Source organism: Eucyclogobius newberryi, unplaced genomic scaffold (assembly GCF_026437365.1).
Source record: "Eucyclogobius newberryi isolate DKJ021-1_F unplaced genomic scaffold, fEucNew1.0.hap1 SCAF_19, whole genome shotgun sequence".
NCBI lineage: Eukaryota > Metazoa > Chordata > Actinopteri > Gobiiformes > Gobiidae > Eucyclogobius > Eucyclogobius newberryi.
The window spans coordinates 21769942-21783029 of NW_027315823.1; the positions used below are offsets into that span (position 1 = coordinate 21769942).

Consider the following 13088-nt stretch of genomic DNA (forward strand, 5'->3'; position numbering starts at 1 on the left):
AGATAGCATCTCTTTAGCAGGGGAGTCCTGGCCCCAGAGGGGAGGAGCTTATGGTACATGTTTAGTGGTCGTGGAAACTGGAGCCCTGCTGGGCTACTGTGCCACCCACTAAGTCATTAAGGATAAAGATCATCACGCAATCATCGAGGTCACATAATATTTTTACAGACCAAAACATGAACAAACTGTTTTGCATGTACACAGATGAACCGGCAGTGTCTTTACAGTGGACGTCCCTGCGGTTGAGCAATTGAGCCCTGAATATTCATCTCCACCTCTGCAATTTGAAGCACACACTGACTGACAACTGGGGATCTCTACAAGTCATGCATGTAAACACACATATTATTATTATTATTATTATTATTATTATTATTATTATTATTATTATTGTATACATAACCCCTCTAAGGTTTTTCCCTCCATCTGTTTCACTTGTCCATCTGTTTCACTTGTGCATAATATAATTATATTATGCACAAGTGAAACCAAGGAGAATGGATGCACCAGGAGAGCTGGTTCTCCTGCTATGTTTTCTGTAGAGACATCTTGTCAAACCAGAACACGCAGGACCTTGGGATTCCCTAAACACAAGGTAAAATGAGATTACGTGTTTCAATTAGCAATGGGGTGGACACAATTTAAGACATGTTAATTTGAGTCAGGGTGAAAATCCCATTGCAAGAGCATAATCACTGTGGCATAATGAGCTAAATCTGTATTCCATAAACACTTTTAGTTAGTTAGTTTACCGTAAATGTAAATTCAAGGGGTCATAAGATGATTTCTCAATGAAGAAGATCAAACTGACAATGGTTTATTTTAAATGTCCACCCATATGGAGAACTGAGGTATGTAAATCTCTCAATACACTGATATTTGGATGCTGAACAGACAAATCGCTACATTTTAATAATCTGTTTTGTTCTTCCAACAATACCAAACTTTCTATTCACTTTGGTCATTTCAATTGCAAACTACAATTTCTAAGCCTAATTAGCCAGTGTTTGAAGAAAATGCTACTTTGATGGACTTGGGTGAAAAATATACTCATTTTCTTTTTGCAACAATTTCTTTAATTTAAAGTCAATCTAATTTAAACAGTTATTTTGTATTTATTTCTTTAGATTTCATCTAAAGAAATAAATAATAATATACTGTGTATATTATTATGGAGGCTCTTAGTGACAAGGCTTGTAAATACCACACTCATAGGATCTACTCATGGGTTTCTTACATAGCTACTTTCTTCTTATGGACACAATTTTGAGGACTTTTGAGCATTTAGTTTTGAAGTGGTCACAACACCCATCAATAGTGACAGTACATTTGTCTCATCTGAGTTAGACACGGGTGTTAAACAGGAGAGCAGAACTTCAATGATCTAATCTATGTGAGTGAAATAATATGAGCTGCCTGACAGTTCTCAACATATCACCTGTATATAAGCAGGACATATATATTATGATGATGATGATGATGATGATGATGATGATGATGATGATGATGATGATGATGATGATGATGAGGATGAGGATGATTTGTCCCTAACAGAAATGCCAAATAGAAAAATGAACACAATGTATTTTATTAATTTTATAAAGGTTCTTGTTTATGTATTCCCTGGTGTCCACAACAAAATTATATACTTTTTCACTTTAAATGTATACTTCAATACAATAAATTAATGTTCAAGACCATCTGAATCACCACTTGGCTCTATCAGATCAGTAAACTTCCATGACTTTTCTGTTCATGTGCATCTTGTTCATGTGCATCTTCCCAAAACCACAAAAGAGGAATATAATGTGCAGTATGTTGAAAGTAAGATTTACTTTGTTGTATAAATACAGTTTTAGTGGGTGTGAACTGTGTGGAGTAGAGTTTTACTCATTGTGGGTTATAGCAATACTCTGTGCTGTTGAGGAAATGTGTTTCATCTCATATCCAGACAAGCTATAAGCACAGAAGTAAATAAAAATGGTAACTGGGTTAATTTGTTAAAAGTTGTATGAATATGTTATTGTAGGCCAAATAAATTATGTATAAGGATTTACAATAGTACAATAACTGTCCTCGCAGTACCCCCTTCTGGCCAGTTAAGGTATCTGAAATGTACTTTGATTTGATTGTAATACTGTACATACATATTTTGAAACCACATACGTGTTTAGTTTAACTGAGATATCTAATATGGTGATTAACTGATGAAAATAAGATATCTTGCCATCATGTATTGTAGATTATTCCCATGCCAACTTTCTTTCAAATTCTTATCTCAACAAATTGGACAGAAACATTCAAGCTGATGTCTTCTATATGCTGCAAACTTATGTTCGCTAAGTGCTTGTGTATAGCTTGATGTGTACAACTGCATCCATTTAAAAGGAGGTGTAACATTCTGATTTCCTCTCAAAAGGAACTAGAAGATATCGAAAGTAGTAAAGTAGAAATAGTTGTATTAATATCATGACTAATTGGCCCAGCTGAAGCTAAAGACAGCTTCATGGGTGTTCCATTTACATAATGTTTCTTAATTATGTTGAATGTGTAATGGTGTTTACTGTATATTGTTTGTAATAAACCTGACGGTGGTGATGATGATGATGATGATGATGATGATGATGATGATGATGATGATGATGATGATGATGATGATGATGATGATATTTAATATGCAAAAAGGTATCCCACTTTGGCAAAAGCATTTCAGATCGGATTTGTTTCATTTTCCTTATGGTGATATCTAGTGACAAGCCAGTGTCACCTTAAGCATTCCGAAAAATCACAGCCCAGTAAATTGCTTCTTTTGTGTTAAACAAATACAATTTATTGTGGCCTACAGCTAAAAAACACAATATCTTGCTTATTTAGTCATTAACACGCATATTCACCTGGAGAGAAGCCTGGCTGCAAAGGTTAATGTTCCCACTATCTTTGCAGCCTTTGATTAAAGCACAGTTAGTGGTTGCCTTAAGCTGTGTCTTGTATCAGTGAATATGTGCAGGGAAGGCCGTATCAAATTGTGTGATATAGTGTCCCTGTGCAGGAACATGACCCAAGCACAAAATGCATTATATTCATACAGCAGTATACAATATATAATTATTAAATTAATTTCTTAATGTCATTAAATAATAAAAGTGTTAAATAATAGACAATTAATAGATTCAACGTTTAACAAACGAATAAAATGTGTCAATGATTATTGAAATAATAATAATAATGCCTTGTACAGAGTTGATTAGTTAAAAGGCGGTCGCTCCGGTGTGTAGCCACATGACCATCCCAGGAGCTGTTAAGGCGATTCCCCAGGAGTTTGTGATTTCAGTGTGAGAGCGCCCTCTATCGAGAAAGCATGGACATGCACATTTGGCTGTACTCAGTGAGCGGTTCTCCAAAAACTCCAGAAAGAAATGGTTGCCTTAGCAACTGCACACAATAAAAGTGCAACCTCTTCAGTGCGCCTGTTCTGATTATGTCTAACTGTGCCTCCTCAACAGGTCTGAAAAAACGAGCACAGAAAATAATAGTTGTAATACATTGATATTGTTGATCAGGTTTAGTAGTCTAAATTTACGAATGGGAGGTTTAGAGGAAGACTCAAGAGGAGATTTGTGAATATAGAAAACATAAGTGGTAATATGTTTCCTGAAGGACGCACAGAATAGGATTTCAGTATTTTATCTTTACCCCACCCCAAAGCCGAATGTTAAGCTCTACTTATTATAAAACATTATGTGTATGATGTATATTATAATAAGTTCTGTAATCAGTAGAGAAAATGTAGATGTCTCGTTAGACCAAATAAGGATACCGTTAATATTTGCAAAAGGCTAAGATTCCTCTATTATGAAAACGAGGGTGCTGTCCATCACCTGGGGTGCTGAAACAGGACTCATTATCTTACTATGAAAAGCTGATATTGTTTTTTGTTTTGTTTTTATTTATACTAAAGATTTTTTTCAAACTAACACTTTGAGTTAAAGTAAACCAAGTCATGTCAAGCAGGTGAAAATAAACAAATGACACTCGTGGATCAGACACCGGCTCAAAACGTACTGTTGCGTTTGGCACGTAGTGGTGGCCTCCATTCTTCAACATCAAGTAAGTGGATTTCTTACGCTGCCTGAGCTTTCAAAGGTTAAACTACGTCGTGGGCGTAGCGGCTCCTTGTAATGGCGACCGTGCCGTAGCTGTTCCCAGGGTTTTGAAAATGAAGCGGAGAAGAAGTTATTTCTTTTAACCAACGCGCCGTGGTTCCCCTCAGGAGGGCTTTGTGTCCGTCTGTGTCATCTTTATACGAGGCGGATTTAGCTGTGCAATTTCACATTTGCGCTCTCGAAAATGATGAAGCTAAAATCAAACCAGACTCGGACGTACGACGGGGACGGGTTCAAGAAGCGGGCCGCCTGCCTGTGCTTCAGAAGCGAGGTCGAGGAGGAGGTGAGTCCGGGGATTTGGCTGTCTGCTAGGCCGAGCTAACTCTATGCTAACGCTGAGCTAACTTTAGCCCCCACCGCGGCTTTCTATCCACTATAAACTAAAACATTGACCATCACCATGTTGCGCACTTTGATACACATGAATAAAACCGGATCCACGTCGCCGTTTGCCAGTAATGTCCACAATTGAATTACTTTCATTTAATCTATGCTATGTTATATAAGCATTTATAGCAACATTGAGCTAGCTTAGCCCATTCGTGTGGAAACCTGTGATGGAGAATTCGACCTGGTAACGCTATGCTAATGCTAACTAGCCATTCTGCTCCTCAAGCGGCCACAGCCCACTCAACCTGTGATCAGCTCAAACTTTATACATAACAGGTCTGTCATGAAAAAGTAAAGTCTACATTGAGTTTGTTGTCTATATATCTGTGCATACAAAACGTGTTGCGCTGGAATCAGTCTATTTGACTGCTTTAATGTTGTTATTATGTATTAACGTTGGTATTTGCATTCATTTTAGCCCGTTAGCTGGTTAATGTTTACGGTTTCCTAAGTTACGATTACTGGTTACATTTAAAGTTATCTCCAAAGAAGATTCGGCACGTGTTGAATAAAGTTTGTCAAATTTGTCTGTTTCCAAAGTAAATCCGAATGTCAACTTTTCCATTTGTCTGTCTATTACTGTCAATCAAGGTGCAATATGTTGCTACAGAAAATATCACAATAACAGAAATTACTTTATGCCCCTGACACAATTACCAAAAAGCAAGAAAAGCCCAGTATTGTAAATTAAAAGAGCTTTAACTGATTTGCCATAGTTACTGGCTTTAGCCATAAGCAAGAAAAGGTACACATGATAAATATTGAGTCCAAAAATATATTGTTCCATTCACAATTTATATAATTTTTATAAGTAGATTTCGATAGACCAACCTACATTTTCCTTTTGTCAGGTTGTAACATGATTAAATGTCCATCCATCCATCCATTTTCTACCGCTTGTTCCCTTTTTGGGGTCGCTGGGATAAATTAAATGATAGATTAAATGATAGATTAAATGTGTGTTATGTGATTAAATGTGTCATCATATATGATGGTTGCCGCAACTACTGTCATTACCCTTTGATCATGTTTTATAACTCAGACAAAAGGAGTGCTTGCTTCTGAGCCCTTTCCTAACAAGCCATTAACCATGCACAGGGTTTTTTCAGATCAGAAGCGATTGTGAAAGCTGATGTCCAAGTCAACAAGCAGGCACAAAATGTCTTTGGAGCTAAACATTTTACAAAGTGGTGCAGACTATTAACCTAATACCTCCTGTCGGTGAATGTAGGGGCCAGATGTTGAGCTGCAAAGTGGTTTACATCAGATTACGGGAAACCATCAGTCTGCATGTAGATATAGAATGTGGCCAGTGAATTAAATCCAATATATGATCACATAGCAAAGACTCGCTAATGAAATTCCTCTTAAAGTCTTCATTAGATTATATAACGCAATAAAGTACACAATTGTGGTTTTATATGGACATTATATAGTGAATACAGTGTTTCCCACAGGTTTCTTCTGAGCCTTTTGTGGCAGAAGTGATCCATATTTGAATAACAATTTCTAGAGTGGCATATAAGTATCACTTATTGATCACTATTAAAGTTACTTATACATTGTTACATTGTTGACAATAATACAAACAAAAAGTATAAATTGTATTAATACAAAATTGTTCAACTTGTTGTTGCACCATAGTCTCCCCTATTGATGGAAACACTAGAATACAAACCCATGTTTATCGCCCCATAAGAATATCAACATCATGTTTTACAGGTGCTGCTGGTGAGCAGTAGTCGGCATCCAGATAAATGGATAGTTCCTGGAGGGGGAATGGAGCCAGAGGAGGAGCCCAATGTTGCTGCAGCTCGAGAAGTTTGTGAAGAGGTTGGTTTTGCTTTAGAACAACCCAAACATATCAAATGTATTGCCTAATTATGAGTGTTGTCATATGCATTTCAACTAGAGTGCACCTTTGCAAGTCTTTTCATTGCATGTGGTTAAAGAAGGCACTGACCCCCGGCCAGGAATATTGTTCTGCAAATACATCTCCATTAGTAGAGTCACACATTAGATGAGCATGGGGTTGTAGATGGATAGTATTTCACCTCTATTAAATCATGTCTGCATTCAACTCTATTCTCCCAAAAGTGTGCAGTCCTGTTCGACAGCAGTGTTTAGGTGTCAATGATGGTTCTGCAAGTATCAGACATATGCGTTCATTATCCACATACAGGTATTATAAATTACCTGTAAATTGCACATAAATGCCTGCTAACTTGTATTTCCTTGGATACACAAGTCACCACTCGTGCTAGCTTAAGCCTCTTATTAGACGGTATTGTAGCGGGACCTATCCTAATCCTTACAAGCTGAGTCTGATGATCATATGAACAGAGTAGTTATTACTTTTGGATACGCTTCGAGGTGACCGTGCCAATTCCTTAGCAGCAACACGTCAAATGTTTGAATTGTTTTTGATAGTCTAATAGCCAACAGCTATAAAGTGCCATAAAAAACCCAATGGTGTTTTAGAACTTACACACTCAATGTAGCTCAGTTTAGATGTTATATCAGCACTTGAACTGAAAAACATTTCATATGGCATGAAAACCTGGCACACTGTCCCGTGACCCAATCCAATGGCATACTTTTAGGGTCACTGTTGGCGGACTTTAATTTCTTTAATTTGATCTTGCTAGACCTGAAGGCTGCAAAAATGTCTGTATGGTACTGTACATGGAGTCAGCATTTATTTTTAGACTGAAACTGGAACCAGAAGAAGCTGCAAAGTGCTCTGGGCTTGTATCGAAATACAACATGCATTTTACCTCTGAGGCTAGAACAACATATGAAAGGATGTTGTTCCACACATTTTTGTTTGTTTTTGAGGAAGAATTGGTCAAGTCACAATTTAAAATATGTTCATCTTCAAAGTTTCTGTAGTTTACCATTGTTAATTTGTGTCCTTACAGGCTGGAGTTAAGGGGACTTTAGGGCGCTTAGTGGGAGTATTTGAGGTGAATTGGAGTACACTTGCATGCATTCTAAATTCATAATTGTGATTTTTTTTTTTTTAAATGGCTAACTGGTTTCATGTTATCAACAGAACCATGAGAGGAAGCACAGAACATATGTGTACGTGCTCATTGTAACTGAAGTGCTGGAGGACTGGGAGGACTCGGTCAACATTGGTAGGTCTGGTGGAGGGTCTGCTACCTGCTCGTCTCCATGGAGATATTATCGCTTTGCCTGGAATGTTCCTCAATATAGCATTAAATGTGTCTATCACAATGAAAATAAGCAGCAGATGACACTAGGCCAACTTACAGGTTAAATTTGTGATGAGGTGAGTCCGCTCACAGAAAGAATGCATGTTTTATAAGGTCTTTATTATAGCAACAAAACAACAATTGAAAAAAAAAAGCAAGACTTGTTTACATTCTATATTGTGAAGCATTCCAGGCAACGCAATAGCATCTCTATGGAGACCCCCCACACTAAAGTCCCATGGTGCATAAGGACATGTTTTTTCATACTGGTGTTTTGTTCTGTCTGCAGGTAGAAAAAGGGAATGGTTTAAAGTAAACGATGCCATACAAGTGTTGCGGTGTCACAAGCCTGTGCAAGCCACCTACTTTGAGGCTCTTCAGGAGAGTTGCTTAACCACCAACGGGACGCCTTTGGTGACTACGATAGGTGGTGACTTGTCCCCTACCTACAGCATCAATCAGAGCTCGGTCTCAGGTATCAGATAACTAAAACCACAACTCTGATGCCCCCTGGAGCTTTCGCCACCACTTGCGCTCTTATTATTGTGTAATTTCTATTATCTTATTTTGTCTCAATGACATGATTTGCCTTGCCAACTCCTTTGTGCCAGAATGTGGCACAGACTTGATGACAAGTGTTGGGTGAATAGTCTGAAAACCTTGTAAATTTTATGACCGAACTGTTTTCTTTTGTTTTGCTTTTTTTCCATTTCACTTACTGCATGTCCCTCAGCTCCCCTCATTCGCTCTCCAACGCGCCCATAGCGTGTGATGTTTTATTGAATGCAAGAACTACTTTTTACTGTTGTAATGTAAAGTGTATACCTAGTGCTTACGCTGAAGGCTTTTGGATGTCTTTTAATGTCTTTTTTTTAATTTGTTTTTTTTGGTGAATGAATGTGCCCATTAGTGTTTCTCCTTCCCTTCCAGGATAGGCGTTTCTTCTATCCGTCTTGCATGAGCACTGTTCAATGTTCACTTTATGGAGTGAGCTGATGCTGACTTGTGCTAAAGTCTTTGGTTATTCCTTACAGTGGTTGTTGGGGCTTTAGTCTAATGGATGAGGCCCCCAGTAGTCACTCGGTTTTAAAAGTCAAGAGTTTCTCCTATTCGAGAAACTAGCACTACACTCTTCAGTGGAGCCTGCGTTTTCGGCAAGAATGTCATCACAAGGTAGAAGTAACCACATTTTCATGGTGTCTTTACGTATGTCTAATCCTTTTTATTTAAATTACATGTGACTATTAAGTCTTCCTCTACACTCAAGAGGGCAAAAATATTTGTCTAAACATGGACTTGCAGCACATATCAATTTATCAAAACTATTTCCAGAATTAACATGAAAAAATGTTTACATTACTTTTAACTTTAGTGGGCACTTTCATTATGGACATCAATATTTTATTTTGACCCCATGTTTAGTATTTAAACTGCATCCCCAAAACACTCAAACATCTGTTTGATATTAAAAGTAACCGATCAAACAGGCCGTGTACATTTGGGAGACCTCGTTTTTAAACATGTAAAACGCTTTGGATACTATTAAACGTCTGGCAAGTCTATCTAGCCAAGCTGCTACATGCCTTGCGGGAAGCAGCTGGCTCAATACTGTGAAACTGGAGGCTCTGTAGATAGCATGAAAGAGGTTTTTATTATAAATTGTTTATTTCTGTATAGATCAAAGGTGAGAGCTAATGACAGACACTTATTACATGTGTGGGTGCGCCATGTAATTTCAAACCAGGCTTATGTACAAGGAAACATGTGGCTTTGGAGTTTTAATACAAGTACTTCTGAGGTGAAAACAGGAATGTGGCTGAAGGCTCAATGTAATCCCCCAACAAGACTGGCTCCTCGAAAATTAAACCCAATTTATACAAACGCTGGATCTGTTAATGTTTTTCCTGCCAATTATTGTATTTACAGGCAGGCTGCTGGTTAAACATGTACATTTCTGCTTTCCTGATGGATTGTTTTCCCCTTAAGCTTGTAACCTTTACCAGTGGAAAAAAGGTGTGGCGGTCAAAGTCTGGTGATATTGTCCTAAACTTTGAGACCAGTCAGAATCAGCATAGTGAAACTGTAACCCAATGCTGCAATATTAAGCCAGTGATCTCCAAGCAATTTTAAGACTCGAACGCCTGACAAATTGGCCCAAAAACTTGACATCTCACTGCCAAAATTAAATTCAAATATTTCAAACCATCTCATACTTCCAGCCACTGACCTCAGCCTTGAAGTTACATGTAAATTTGTAAATTGTCCAATGTTACTGGAATTGTTTATCGTTTTGTCATTTGGCTGGAATGAAACCAGTGTGAGAAGACTGAAGATTGTAATATTAATGTGCCAACAAATAAACACCAGTATTTCACACTTCAATGGGTGACAATTCCTTCTAAACAAGCCAAGACTACAAAGCCCATCATCCACAAAAGTTCAGAAAAAAGACGCGTTTTTTTTCTCTTTTCTTTATTATACATAAGTGATTGAAAACTTATTGTGGCTGCTGTCCTCTGCCACGTCCAAAGCCGCCCCTCTACAAGAGAAAAATGGTATTAATGCAAGGCAATAGCCATTTGATTTCACTTTGTATAAAACAACTACTCACAAACTGGAACTCTGTTGCTGCTCCAGCGCCAGCCTCTGCCTTCTTGTCAGCACCAGCTACAAAGGTAAAAAAAAAGGGGGGGGGGTTCAGTTAACCTTCAATTGAGCACTTTTTGAAACTTTGCCATCAAGAAAGAGTCTATACTTACGAGGCGCAGCAGATCTCCTGTATGCATCTCTATCAGCCTCACCACGGTTAAGGCGAGCGGGCCGCTCTCCTTCCATTCCTGTAAATGTACATATTCAAACACAGCTTGGATCAAAAGCCTCTAAGTGGACAGTCAATTATGTGCAGAATATATTTAATCGGTGTAAAAACAAATGAAAAGTTTAAGATGGTTTGAGCAGTATTAGAAATCTGGTTAAACTTGAGTAAAATGTAAGTTCTTACCCTTGGGTCTGGGCCTTGCAGTCTCAGGGCGGGTCTGGCGGCGCAGAGTGGCGGGCACAATCTCTGGGGGGAGGTGGAGGAAGTCTCTCAGGTACTGGATGCCCTCATTTGTGAGGTACCAGTAAAAATGACGCCAGGCAAATTGCTCCTTGACATACCCACAGGACTTCAGGGACTGAAAATGAAGTTGAAGACTGTTAAATTAGAGCCCATAATAAACGGCACTCTATATGCTGTACTGTATGTGTTGGTTAATTCTGGAGTCTGTAAATTATATTGTGGGTGTATAGATCGCAAACGCTCCAGAAGTAAAATCCAAGAATTTTCCCCTCCTAATTTAAGGTTTGAAAGCCTGGTAATTGCTAATGAGAAAATAATCAGTGGCAGATACACATTAGTCACCACATAGCTCCTTAGCTTACGTTGTTAAGCCTTCAAACTCTGGGAAATTTACTTTCGGAACGCAATGGACATGGAGGTGCCCAGGGGTCTCATCAGCAAAACTGAACAGACAAAACTAACTTCCTCCAACTTGCCCTCTTCTCTACGAGGCTCTTCTCCAATGCTGGGTTTACACACGACGAGTCAGGACCAACTCAAAAAAGATCTGCAGAACAGTCCGCATTGGGTCCATTTTTACCCCAGCCGCAGTTTTCAGGTAATGTGAACCTGCACTGTTTGTCAAATATGCGCAGCAATACAACGTAGTTTGAACCGCTCGCACCCAGGGTGGAGTATAAATGAGTAATAAAAGCTCTTGTATTCAAAAGGTCAGAGTTTGTGGACCAGATTGCACCTAGCCATTATAGATGTCATCCCAAAGATAAGTCATGAACATAGAAATGTTGTACATGCGCATGCTTTATGAATGAGACACCAGGTTATGTTTAAGATCTCACACCTAAGATGAACACAACTTGTGATGCAGAAAGGTAGGCAGACAAGTTGTGTATAATAATGGGAAGACAAGTTTCCTTTTGAGGACCTTATTAGGTTGTCCCTTCAATATTTCAAAAAAAAAAAAAAAAGGGATGAACGGCGTCTTCACCTAACATGGCAACAATTTGATTTGTTGGTTGCCCCTTGTCAATCCAAACATAACACATCTACTATTAACAATGAGCCCTCAATGCAACATTGGGATGATCGTCTCACCTGCATTGCTTTCATCACATGAAGGTTGGGCACGTTCTTATCAGCGAGCTCAGGATGCTTGGCCAGGTGGACGTCTTTTTTGGCCACCATGACTCCCTCTTTGAAGAGGAGTTCATAGATAGCAATGCGATTCTTCTTGGGCATCAGCATCTGTAAGCCAGAGGGTGTTCGGCATTAGCCACGCTAGCCTGCTAGCTAACATGAAAAGGTACATAGTCTGCGGAAGACTCAATTTAATCCTAAAGGGCTTGTACAATCTGGAATTCTATACAACAGTTTCATACATTTACAGACCAGAGTGTAGTAATTATGTGTGTGGGGTAAAAACTAGCTACGTTTGTTCGAGAGCGGCAAACGATACTTCACATCATCCCTGACACTTGCCCTGGTTCACACACGAAATACCAACTGTTATCATCCTTCTGGGGCTAAAATATGTTCAAATATGCGTTGGTACAATGTAGGTAAATACGTAATGCGAATTATATGACCAGTACTAATGCGATGATAAAGATATATTTGGATTTTATCACAGAGTCTGACTTTACCTCTGCGATTGATAAGTGACCGGAGCCGGAAGGAACGACTGCTGTTAATCCGGAAGTTTTATTCTTGCGGAGGGTGACTAGCAAAAATAAAGCTCCCTCGTGTGGCGTGGAGGAGAATTGTTACTAGCTGCCAATATATATATATATATATATATATATATATATATATATATATATATATATATATATATATATATATATATATATATATATATATATATATATATATATATATATATATATATATATATATATATATATATATATATATATATATATATATATATATAATGTGTGTGTGTGTGTAAGTGTGTAACTGATGCTGCATTTACAACTGGCAGCGTTTTCAGCATGGTTTTCAGCCTCTTCTTACCCTACCCCTCCTTCGCGGACTTTCTTCTTCTTCGGTGTTTAATGGCGGTCGCTCTCCAAGTGTTGCATTACCGTCACTCTTCTTCTTCTTCTTCTTCTTCTTTTTCTTCTTTTTTTCTTCTTCTTCTTCTTCTTTGGTGAAAGAATAGAAGTCTAAAGATATTCCTTACTTTACTTTACTTTACTTATAGTCGTAACATGGCTGCCTGGTCGCCATGGTGATGATCACGTCAGCGTTCTC

At 38.3% G+C, this 13088-nt stretch overlaps 2 protein-coding genes across 2 annotated transcripts; one reads left to right on the plus strand and one right to left on the minus strand.

Annotated features, from left to right (window-relative positions):
• Positions 1-4147: 4147 nt before the first annotated feature.
• Positions 4148-10153, plus strand: nudt3b (nudix (nucleoside diphosphate linked moiety X)-type motif 3b). Its single transcript, XM_072452152.1, has 5 exons — positions 4148-4446; positions 6276-6386; positions 7475-7519; positions 7609-7693; positions 8061-10153. Exons 1-5 carry the CDS (start codon positions 4348-4350, stop codon positions 8255-8257), a joined length of 537 nt encoding a protein of 178 aa, XP_072308253.1. The 5' UTR covers positions 4148-4347; the 3' UTR covers positions 8258-10153.
• rps10 (ribosomal protein S10) lies at positions 9402-12580 on the minus strand. Its single transcript, XM_072452153.1, has 6 exons — positions 12476-12580; positions 11928-12077; positions 10773-10947; positions 10531-10608; positions 10383-10438; positions 9402-10310 (listed from the first exon to the last, which is right to left on the minus strand). Exons 2-6 carry the CDS (start codon positions 12075-12077, stop codon positions 10269-10271), a joined length of 501 nt encoding a protein of 166 aa, XP_072308254.1. The 5' UTR covers positions 12476-12580; the 3' UTR covers positions 9402-10268.
• Positions 12581-13088: the final 508 nt, after the last annotated feature.